The 11,677-nt window shown below is 39.4% G+C and overlaps 1 protein-coding gene across 2 annotated transcripts in view; it reads right to left on the bottom strand.

Annotated features, from left to right (window-relative positions):
- col28a1b (collagen, type XXVIII, alpha 1b) overlaps positions 1-11,548 on the bottom strand; it is a 23,402-nt gene extending 11,854 nt beyond the window's left edge. Inside the window, exons 1-16 of one of the 2 annotated variants that reach the window (XM_005751483.1) lie at positions 11,430-11,548; positions 10,770-10,906; positions 9,369-9,931; positions 6,800-6,820; positions 6,658-6,717; positions 6,501-6,554; positions 6,387-6,431; positions 6,260-6,286; positions 6,116-6,160; positions 5,999-6,043; positions 5,060-5,113; positions 2,009-2,077; positions 1,693-1,761; positions 873-941; positions 307-375; positions 140-208 (exon numbers count right to left, since the gene is read on the bottom strand). In XM_005751483.1, coding sequence (XP_005751540.1) covers positions 140-208; positions 307-375; positions 873-941; positions 1,693-1,761; positions 2,009-2,077; positions 5,060-5,113; positions 5,999-6,043; positions 6,116-6,160; positions 6,260-6,286; positions 6,387-6,431; positions 6,501-6,554; positions 6,658-6,717; positions 6,800-6,820; positions 9,369-9,931; positions 10,770-10,905 — 1,395 coding nt within the window. In that variant the 5' untranslated portion in view covers position 10,906; positions 11,430-11,548. The remainder of the gene's footprint in view (positions 1-139; positions 209-306; positions 376-872; positions 942-1,692; positions 1,762-2,008; positions 2,078-5,059; positions 5,114-5,998; positions 6,044-6,115; positions 6,161-6,259; positions 6,287-6,386; positions 6,432-6,500; positions 6,555-6,657; positions 6,718-6,799; positions 6,821-9,368; positions 9,932-10,769; positions 10,907-11,429) is intronic. The other variant, XM_013915502.1, reaches the window with a different exon arrangement.
- Between the last annotated feature and the right edge of the window lie 129 nt (positions 11,549-11,677).

Below are 11,677 nucleotides of genomic sequence, written 5' to 3'. Positions count from 1 at the left end.
ATTAGCCGAGCAGTTTGCTGAAAAATAGGAATAATTAATGACTTTTAAATTTTTTACTTAACAAAGCCATCAAGCTGACAAAATGAGACCCTTTGATGGACTCATTCTGGCCCCTGGGCCACATGTTTGACATGTTTACCTTTTCTCCTTGAAGTCCTGGACCAGGAGCACCAACTGGACCTTGATTTCCTGGTGGACCAAAATTGCCCTGAGAAAAAGGAATAGAAGAAATGCAATGATTAAAGATTCAGATCTGTACATGGAGACATTGATGAGGAATTCAGCAGTAAATTTTAGTTAAATCACCTTGTCACCTTTGATCCCAATACCAGGAGGCCCACGACTTCCCTTTGGACCTTCATATCCTCGATCACCCTAAAGAAAATATGAGAAATCTGATTTATACATAGCTGTATGTAAATTATACAATTAAGAACAGCAATCTTTCAATCCTACCACTTACACTGATCTGTACATTTTTTTAAAATACAAATTAGTCTGTTTCTTTTCCTAAACTCTTCTTTGGATGCTGGCTGCATTTTGTTCCATGCTCTGTAGAGATGATCCCACACTGCTTTTGAGGTCTGGGCTCTGAGGAGGCCAATCCATGATTCCGGGCGTTCCATTGTGTGCTTTTCTTTTCGGATATGTTTTTATTGCACTGGAAGCATACATGGGATCATTCTCATGCTGAGAAGAGGACGCTGCTGTCAATAAGAAACTTTCCAGATAGGTATTAAATGATGGATCAAAGTCTGCTCAATTCCACTTTAAAAATTATGTTAAAAAGTCTGGCTCCTTGGAAACAAAATATGAAAAAGGTGAGTTGAGACTTTTATGCAGTACTGTATGTAATCAAAGACTTTCCCCACCTTTGGTCCTGGAAACCCCTCTCCAGGAGGACCAGGATTTCCTTGTGTTCCAGGTGATCCTTGAGGTCCCTGGAACAAACAGAACTTTAAATAAAAGTCTGTACTTGTGAAGGTTTTAGTAGCTGCAGATCTAAAACAGAAAAGGGTGATTTTAAAAAGAAAAGGAAAAACCTAGGACTTACACAAGATTTATCTGAGCTATCAGGCTTAGCTGAAGGTTTGGCTGACAACCCCGGTGTAACAAACAGTCAGATCCCATATGGGACAGGGTATTTACTGTATTTGCTTCAGCCTCCCAAATGCAAACTGCTTTGCAACCCATCTCACTTTGGCTCCTCTATTCATGCTGTGTAAGTCTTCCTGCTGCCCTCTAGGCTAATAAAGCATTCATTAACCTCTTCCATGTGCATAAATGTAAGGTTAGGTAAGTCCCAGAACAGAGCTGCGATGTCACTTATTGTGGATAAAAATACCTTTTTCTTGTAATTATTGTGGTCTAAGTTAGCTAACAGGGTAACAAATTAAAAGAAATGCCTAAATGATTACGCATCACAGTAAAATAACCCACAATAACATCAAAAATCATATGGAAAAAAATACTAGAGAGTTCTAGAGAGTAGAGTTCTAGACATTTGTAGAATAAATGGCACATTGAAGCTGTTTTGGTGGCACAAAGCGGCTCAGCAGCTTACGAAGTTATGTCAGTTTTGTCTAACTTTTATCTCACTTGTCTGTATGTTTATATATAAAAGCTCACTACGACACTGTTACTCATAAGATATGAGCTCTTAATGCCAAAGATCCTAATCTTCATACTTACCGGGAGTCCTGGTTCACCTATGCCCGGAGGACCTGCTGGACCTGGTCTTCCCTGATTACCCTTGTCACCCTGTAATTAGTAAAAAGTAAAAACAAAATTTCCCATAATTCAGTAATAAAATATCTTTTTTTATTCAGTGTCTTGCAGTTAGTAGCAGTTCAACTGAGATGATTTAATAGGTATTTGAATTCCTTTCTCACAGAAACAAAACCTCACCGCTGTTTGACTTCCAGCAATGAAATATCTCTCTCCATCCTCACTGACATTTTCACTTTGAATTATGATTTTTCTAGTAATTGTAATATAAATGTGTCACCTTGGCTCCTGGGAATCCAATACCAATGTCTCCTGGTTGTCCAGGTTCACCGCTGGGTCCTCTTTCTCCCTGAGAGTAATCAAGTTCAAAGGTTTGTATGTTATGTGATGATACAGCAAACAACACAGAAAACAGGTTAACAGAATGTAAAATGACGAGATGACAGATGGTGCCAGGATGCATGTAGTCCTTCTAATCCAATAAAATCATTCTAATCTATTGTTTTATTCTTTATGGGGACCTGTTATGCTCCATATTTTTACTACTGGACCCCCTCTAACATCACACGAAGCCAAGAGTAGAAAAAAATGTTGGAAACTGAGAATTTACATTCACTGCACTTTGGCTATGTTCAGTATGAGAATCCATCATCATGCATTAGAGAGGGAAAAGGCAATAAAAGAACAATCTCAGGGATTCTTTCAGGGAAACTTTGCTGTATACACAGCTGTACAGTACAAACAGTTTATTCATGAACAACTAAAGTCCTGCTGTGGTAGAATTCAAAATTAAATAAAGATGAAGAAATGTATATGAGAGAACCATCCAATCCAGGATACTGACAAAGCAGTCTAACTGGGCAACTTTAGTCCAAGCAACAAGTGCTGTATATAATGCTTATGGAAATGTTTATTGTTTTTATTACACGTAAACTCAAAGTGCTTGACATAAGTGCTGAAGGCCCTAAATGTGAGAACATACATGAAAGTTCTCTTGTCACCCTGACACTGACTCAGTAAATCAACCTCACTGTTGAAAAAATACACCACTTAGGAATACTCTTCAAACAGCACAGCCAAAAAAAATAAATAACAGCAGAGCATGAACTCAGTCTCTGGATCCAGAAAGACATCTGGGATATTTTCTTGAGAACTTCAAGATGATGTCTCCCAATATTTCTTATTTCAGTTTCATAGTGTGTATTTGTGAAGGTAGAATATCCATCTTTATGCAAATCTATTCAAAACCGTTTTGCAAAAAATGACCAGATAAACTTATCCAATCACATAGCTTACTAAAAAACTGTAGTCAGACATTCAGAGTGTCGGCTATTAAAAAAAATGCTATAAATCACATGTGATTATATCGGCATAAAGACATTTTTGTTAAAAAGAAATGGGGAAGCTCTGTGGCGATGGAAGCAACACCATCTTATTAGGCTTTGGCACACACTGTAAAGGTCAGTATTATGTCCCTCGCTTTCTTGAGCCAAAGCTGATATGTGACCGTGCAGATGTTGTCAGGGAAAGTGTCCGCACAGTCCTGCATATGAATGATGGTGTGTCAGAGATTGCAACATTTTCTTTTTTGTCTGACCAAATAGTCATGATTTTATTGACATGATAATCTAAATGTTTGGGATACATAACTTTTAGTTCCCTAAACTGAAGAAGACTCGTATGCCTGTCAGTAAAACCTGAATATGGACATCATTAAGAGTTTGTATGGAAAAAGAATGAGAATGAGCAACAAGTGAGTTCTTGAGCTTTGGGGGACCTTGTAGACTGCTTTTGCTCAATACAAAGCAGCATTACGAGCATTATTTTAGAATAAAAATATATATTTAAGTTGATTAGGCACTATTTTATTTAGAGATTAATGTCACAGTATCTCAAAAACAGGGTTTTTATATTTTATGGATAAATTCACAAAATTCTAGAAACTTTTGTGGAAATATCCAAAACTTTACTACATAGTTGTGTAATATAGGTTTTCACAGGACTATATGCACTCCATATAATTTGGAAAAGTCAAACAAGGCTTGACAAGAAGATTCTCTAAAAAAAAAAAGATGGGAGCAGAGTTTAGGTTTGCAAAACTGCATCTAAAAAACAATTTCTGGAACAATATTCTTTGGACTGATGAGACCAAAGTGGAGATGTTGGGCCTTTGGGCTACTTTGGAGCCTAGGCTTATTATTTTGTTGGTTCTCCCCTGGAACCTCTTATTTCCCTAAATTGTCTAAAGCCTGAGGGTCACGCTATGAAGCAAGTTCACTGTAGCCAGAGTTTCTTGAAGTTAGCTGGCTTGACAAAACCTAAAACCTCAGAAACATCACAACAGTGGTTATCAGTTTTCTTTGTTCACCCAGGCTTTCTGCTTTAAGCACTGAGCATGCTCACATAAGTGGGTTGTTTCACATGTCATTTAATTTTATTTGTGGTGTAAAATGGATCAACTGAGAACCAGCTACTGCAAACAGACACATCATCCAAGGAAGGGTGAAACAGTCTATTAAAAATATTAAACATATAACAGCGAAAGCCATCACTGGTGCTGCAAAGACACAAGGGTAATGCTGCAGAAAATCATGAATCTTATGAATTCGTGATCATCACCAGCACATAGAGCAATCAAATACATTACATATTACCTCAAATTAATACATTTATTTTACAGCTGGGTGCACATTAGAGCTCTGAAACTTTAAACTTGATGCATTTAAACACTAAAGGTTATTCAGTGAGCTCGGTGCTGACAGTTATGTAGCCTAATGAGGGCTGTTGCCAGAACAAAGAGAAATTTATTCTATTGATTGGGGAACAAATAGTCTACACCTGTAGGCGATCAGTGTTCTAATCTGTGTTTTAGGAGGTGCAGTTCCAGCAGTGTAAAAGACACTTAGCAGCATTAGGACCAAGTATAAAAACATTCAGTTATTTTCTCAATCACCAGCTGAAAACATGTAAATTTCAGCGAGGATGCAATGCAGTTTGTGCTTTGGTTGTATTGCTTCAGCAGCTGTATCGCACTAAAAACATACCACAAATAAATCTGCTCTCTGTGTATATGTAGTTCAATGTAGATCTTTATTGAAATGTCTGTTAGTGTTTCTTGTGCTCAGGTTCTTGTTTTTTCTCCCTGCTGCCTCGTTTTCTTTGTGACTCTTTAAATCAACTATTAAATTTCCTCTATTGCTCAGATATTTTTGTTCCTGAAATTTGCATTTGGGTGGCACATCAACTCTGTGAAGAGATTTTGTTGCAGTTTTAAAGGCTAGTCCAACCAAGCAGGAATGTCAGAGAATCCACTGCATCTTGAGAAACTTACTTTAGAACCCGATGGGCCTTCAGGACCCACCTCCCCTGGTGGTCCTGGCGCTCCCTGCAGAAGAAATACACATTTACTCATTTATAACCTACATAATCTATAACCTTATATTTCACTTCTCAAATGAATCAAACAAAAAGCAGTCATGTATAAATCAAAAAGGAAGCCCCCACACTGTGTTACTGATCTGCAGGTCAAGACCAACCCACTGCCGCTGAATAAAAAATACAACAGGATTAAGATCGACATTCATGTCTTTCATGCCATTCGATTCTCATGCCTAGCTCATGAAACAACAAGGTTATACTGACACTGTGCCAGTAGCACAGAGGAGGAAGAGTGCTGCTGTGCGGCCAGGTCGCTGCACTAATCCCATCACACAAAGTCTGTTCCTGCAAAAGAATAATATCCTGCAAGCCTGGATTCACAGCTTTAGATAGCCCCAATGGTATCAGGATTACCCATAATCCAATATTCACATTCCATTAGTGCAAAGACGAATAAAAGACAAATTCCACTTCCATTTTTCATATTGAAGAGAATACCAACTGTCGGATGTCGACTTTTCAGGAGTCTGAGCGATGAGTTTTGAAAGTAATGGAACTTAAATTTTGACAGTGAAAAATAGAAAATTGCTTGCGATTGAAAAAAGTCCAAATTCATTAAAAATCTGTTGTCTTTAAAGATGAATTATACCATTCTCAAAACAGTGGATGACAACTCAGTGACTCCATCTTGTATAAACAGTTGGTTTGGTTGCCTTCCATGAATTACATGGACATATTTTTATCCTCTCTTTTCATGGATTCACAAGTGTGTGAATAATGTAGACAAAAAGTCAGGAAAGCCTCACAAAAATGTGGGATTTAAACCAGGGCCCATAATTGTCACAATTCAGTATAAAACAAAACCAGAACTGAGACTTGTGGCCACTCTTACCTGTGCTCCTTTTGGTCCTTGTGGGCCCGGAGGACCCTCTGGGCCCTGCAACATGAAACCTATGTCACTACAAGTCTGGGGTGTTTACTGAAACATCTCAGAAAAAAATGACCATACAGTGTCACCCTTTTCCCCAGGAGTGCCACAGTCTCCTCTGTCCCCCTACAAGACCACACGACACAACGTTAGACCCTGCAGATATTTTCTGAGGACATGTTTCAATAGTGAGAACAGAGCAGCTGAAAGGTCACAGTCACTCACCTTGTTGCCTTTGTAACCTGTGCGGCCCTGCAAACGATTCAAACAGGTTAAAAACCGATGTTTCATCTCTTAACATGCTTGCTGTTTGGCAGTTGTGCAAAAACAAGGGACAAATCTGCTTTCTTACCGGTGGACCATCACTTCCAGGTGTGCCATTCAGCCCAGACTCCCCCTTTAAACAGAAGCCCACTAATTAAACACTGAAATATTTTAGAAAGACTTTCTTTGTGTCACGACTCACCCTCGCTCCTTTTTGACCAGCTGGCCCTCTGAAGCCTGGGTCTCCTTTTCTACCCTGGAAATATTACCAGTTTTAAGATGAAGCAATGATTAAGCTGTAAAGCTAATAGTGTTTTCCACTTATGAAACTCCTCAGTGTTTAGTTGCTGAAAACTCACAGGACTTCCTGGAGGACCTCTCTCTCCTCTTTCACACAGACATACTTGGGCCTGTGGACACTATCAGAGCGAGAAAAATATTATAAAGTCAGTGCAACCATTAGCCATACTAAAGAGATGTTGACTTCCATTTAAGTCTTACCCCTTCATATGCAACTGCACCCTGTGGAAAAAAACAGAAGATAAAAAAATGTGTCAGTTACGTCCATCTTTTATCTACAGTCTGAGTCCCACTGAGGAATGGTGCTAGTTGCTTGGCAGCAGATGTGTCCACCACTTTAAAGTATTTTAAAGTCAGTACTTTTCCCCTTTACCTTAAGACCTGTTAAAGTTTCCACTATGATCTGACTGGGTCCAAGTGACATGACAGGTGAATCCAAGCCTTCTGGCGAATGCTTTCATGGCTGTTTCTTTCTTTTTTGTGTGACCACACAGACTTATCTGAAGCAACACTACACACCAACTATGTCTTTTCTTTTTCCATTTCTGCAAGTGTACTTGAAAGAAATGTAACGACATTGCTTGTCTGTGTTGTCAGCAGCTGCCCATGTCTGTAACTTGTAACAGGATACTTTCATCATATCTAGATAAAGGATCTAAATATTTCTGTTTGCCATGAACTATGTGTGTAGTTTTACTCTTCATGAAATACTGTCTGCAGGACACTTGGTACTGTACAGAACCTGAAAATCATCTCTACAGCTGTGTTCACATCATTATTTCCAGTGAACTAACCCCAACTGGTTTTTGGTTACCCTGTGACAACACATACAGAAAGATATAAAAATGCAATATGCTAAAAGAAACCTCTACAGCAAACAATGAGAACAAACAACTTTGGGCTTTGAGCACAAGATGAAAACTGAAAATCTGTCATTGTTAATGTTAACATTTCATGGTACAATTTTTAAATAATAATTAATCTAATTATGTGAACTCAACCTAAGCTTTTGGGGCACTTGGGTGCCTGGGTGCCAACTCAGCATAGCAGGTAAGTAACCTCAATAAGCTCTATAAGTTCTACATTTGGTAAAACTGGGTACTGTCCTCTGTCATGTAGCTGTCTCTGTTTTGGAAGTGCTAAATGTGATTGAATAAAATGGCACATTAATGAAAAGCAGAACAAGCCATGCCAGTCTTTCAGACTAGCCGTGACCTCCTGCAGATATTTGACATTTCTGGGTGCTGTGGAAAATGCAAAGCAGCCAGGAAAACACCCTCATGCAGACACAACTCTTACTTAAGATGTGAACCCGCTGTAAGGACAGCATGAGCATGAACAAGACTAAACAGAAGATGATCTCTGTAGCCCAGTTCCAGACACGGCATCTGATGTCAGTAATTTTAGGAGAGTATGCAGGATGTCAGATACAGTACCTATGTCCTATTCTATTAGAAGGAGCTGCTGAATTATAGGTATCAGTGGTACACCTTTGTGTTACAGTGACAGCAGTCACATTCTGGTTTCTTTTATTTTTTTAATTACAGTTAAGGTTTTTAAGACAAACTCTGATTTTCAAGATTGTTAAACTCTTTCAAAAAAGAGAAATTGAGTAATGTAGCATTAAAACATACATCAAAGCACAGGTTAATTTCTTCTGTTTGTACATAAACCTTTAATCTGTCAAAAGCTAAACTTTTACCTCTTTTAACACCAACCAGAGAAGAAGTGACTCGTTTAGGGCTTGTTGTGTTTAAACTACTTCTTTAGGGGTCACCACAGGGGTATTTAGAAATACCCTACACCTGGGCGACTCTCTGATAAGAGGTTATAAATTTTTATTTGTTATACTTTTATAATATTTGCCTGTCATCCACCCAATGCCATAAAGTTAGCATGCAAGCAGTTTGCCTGATAGTTCTAAGATACTTTCACTTATGACCTTTTAGGGTAGAAATGCTGAGCTTGTGTTTAGTGCATCCTCTGCTCTATTTACTAAGCAATTTAACCACCCAGTCAATTAAAATAGATTGTTAGCTACACTGTAGCGCTTGTCACCACTCTACTTTGCTGAGGCCAATGGCACAGCCAAGAACAAAGATAGCCCTTAATGGAAATTCATAAACTTTTTCTATGAGTGGTAAAAGAATTGAGGTAAATTAGGTGAAATGATTGGTTTAGTCTTGGACTTTGAGGTTTTACTATAAAGTTTAATGTGGACAATTGATATTTTAATATAAATTTATTTATTACATAACAATATTATGAAAACTTTCTCCTGTATCGTCTTGATGCATGCTCAACCACCCAGACAGGAAATCCCGAAAGGTTGATTCTCTTCGTCTGGACGTGGCATTTTCAGTGCTGTCCCCTTATCTCAAGTCTGTTCTGGATTCAAACTTTCCAGAGACATTTAAGTTAACTGTATGAAGATGTGGCATAGATAAAGCTTTGAATAGTCGGTAGAACTCGATAGGTAGTACACAGTTCCAGCCCTTTTCCAAAACTTTCAAAGTAAAACAAGAAGTAACCAAGTAGCTGTGGTAGCACTCATATAGTATATTTTGTGTTTCCCTGGACTGAATCTATAGTCAGCGTCTTTATAATAAGTTTTTTTTGTCATTCAGTAAGCTTTGTCAGGTCCTTCCATAACTGAAGTTTATTTCCAAGCACGACATTTTCCAAAAAAGCATTTCACCACTCTGATGTGTCTCGACTCTGTACTGGCACCTCTGTGCCTGAGCTCATTTTACTTGAAGCCAACACTCACCATCTCTTTGAGCAGCTTCTCTTCTAGCTGAGAGTCGAGCATACTTTGGACAAACTGCTGAGCAGGTGTGCTGGCGATGGCCCGGAGCTTGGCATTATTCTGCTGGGCAATATCTGATAGCCCAACAGCAAAGAACTTTATGCCATGACCTTTGGCCTCCACAGCAGCTGCAATCACATCAGGGTTACGGGGATGATCGACTCCTTCTGTCATTAGCACCGCCACCCTCACGCTGTCCTTTGAGGTCTCATGCACCAGCAGCTGTGAGGCATTGGTGATGGCGTAGGTGGTGTAGGTGCCGTGACCGATGTAGTTCATGGTGCTGACTTGACCGTGAAAATAGTCCAGGTCTTTCCAGGCTGAGAATCTGTGCTCTATGGATACAGTGCTGCTGTACTGCAGCGCAGCCATCCGCACCTTCATCGTCCAGCTGGGCACCTGCAGCATGGCGAGCCGGGTGCTGAAGCTCAACACGAAGGTCTTCTGTTTCTCGAACAGTGATATGGTTGCGCTCTCAGAGCTGTCCAGGATGAATGCCACTTCCAGTGAACATGTCAGACCTACTTGAGAGGGAGATCACAAAAACTGACATAAAGCTAGAAGTATTAGAAACAGGACTAATTTCAGGATTGGCACTCTGACACCTTTCTAACTTCTGTCCACAAATTCAGTCCCTTCTGCCAGCAGTCGGTATGTATCCATTACACTATCAAAAGTGCTCTAATGTCTCAAGCAACACTTCAAACAGCTGTGGATTCACGTGTAATCATGAATTCATGAAATATTCTGGAATAAACCTGATTCGGGGGAAATACCCACTCCCAAATTCCTAATACCAGATGCCACAGGAGACCTATAAAGGTCTTGTGTCCTGAGCTGTTTTGGCAGCATGAAGGGAAGCTACACAATAAATAATAAATACAGAGACTTAATGTTGTGGCAAGTCAGTGTAAGTGCATCTTGTGGAAAATTAAAGCAACAGTTTTGAGTAGTTCTACATTACTAAAACTGTCCAGTAAAGGCTCAAGGACCAAGTGAAAGACCCCAGATTGTCAACTTCCAACCTTAGAACTTACAGTTACTTTAGTTGCAGTTCCTCACTTCAGCTGCAATGGGATCAGAGTTAGTGGTGTTTGTTTTTGTACTAAATTAAATCAAATTGCTACATGTATCCATCCATAATCCATCCTTTTTTTTTACATTTAAAAAAAGACACTTAAAGGAAGGCATTGTGGGTGGATGACTTAAGAAATTCTCGTGTAGTTTTTTTTTTTACTTAAAATTTGATGACTCAACCATTTCACTGGCCTGATTTCACCATCCCTCACTCAACAATTTGTTCCCTCAGTGCAACATAGTGACTTTCACCACCAGCATGTGGAGACCTCATCTAAAAATTACCATTTCTTCCCTCATCTTGCAGCCTGTAGTTGTTCCTGCGCCCTGTCTTTCTCCTCTGGCCTGTGGCCTTGTGTAGGAGAGCCAGCAGCAGAAGGCAGACCCCGACTCCTCTGCTCAGGTTTCCCTTCAGCAACATCCTAACAGAGAAAAGAGGAGAATGTTAGGGGGGAAAGCAGTGTATGAAAGCACAATGGGTTATTTCATTTTTAATAGGATTCCTTTTACTATCATGGACACTGCTAACCACACCCAGTTGCAGATCCCAAAAAAGGGAGCTGTGTTCTGCATTTCACAGAAATGGCAGCAATTCTAATGGTATTAATTTGCTTAGATGACACCGTTCCTCCTACTGATAATGCGCTTTCTCAAATACTTACTATATTACAGTGCCAACAATATGTAAATGTGTGTAAAACCAGAATAATCTGTGCAAATATTTTTCTGTTAATAAGTTACAAATGCTGCAGAATCTAAACAATATCTTCATATAAAGTTAAACCTCTGCCAGGTGATTGAGAAAAGGACACAGCAACATACCTAGACTGGAGTACAAAAAAAACTGAAGTTGCCATTCAAACTGTGACACCACGAGGTTCACTACTTTGCAAAAAAGTTTTACAAACAAAGCAAATATATATATATATATATATATATTATTACCTCGAATCTCATTTAGCTGCAGCCAGTGTTTGTAGTCCAGTCAGCTCTTTGAGAGGCATTTCTCCGCAGAACCCGGGGTCCCTATAAACCAGACTGAGATAAACTGAGGACCATCGCATGAGTTGATGTGCTGTGTGTGTGAGAGTGTTTGTAGCCGGGGGCCCTCCCTGGTGCAGCTCCAACATTTTAGTCCAGTGCAGCGCTTCATGCCTGACAGAAGGGATCCCATGAAAGTCTTTTGTGCGCAT

This window comes from Pundamilia nyererei, unplaced genomic scaffold (assembly GCF_000239375.1).
Source record: "Pundamilia nyererei isolate P.nyererei 1_Seehausen unplaced genomic scaffold, PunNye1.0 scaffold00313, whole genome shotgun sequence".
Classification (NCBI taxonomy): domain Eukaryota; kingdom Metazoa; phylum Chordata; class Actinopteri; order Cichliformes; family Cichlidae; genus Pundamilia; species Pundamilia nyererei.
Note: the sequence above shows the minus strand (reverse complement) of the source record. Positions and strands in the feature narration are given on the sequence as shown.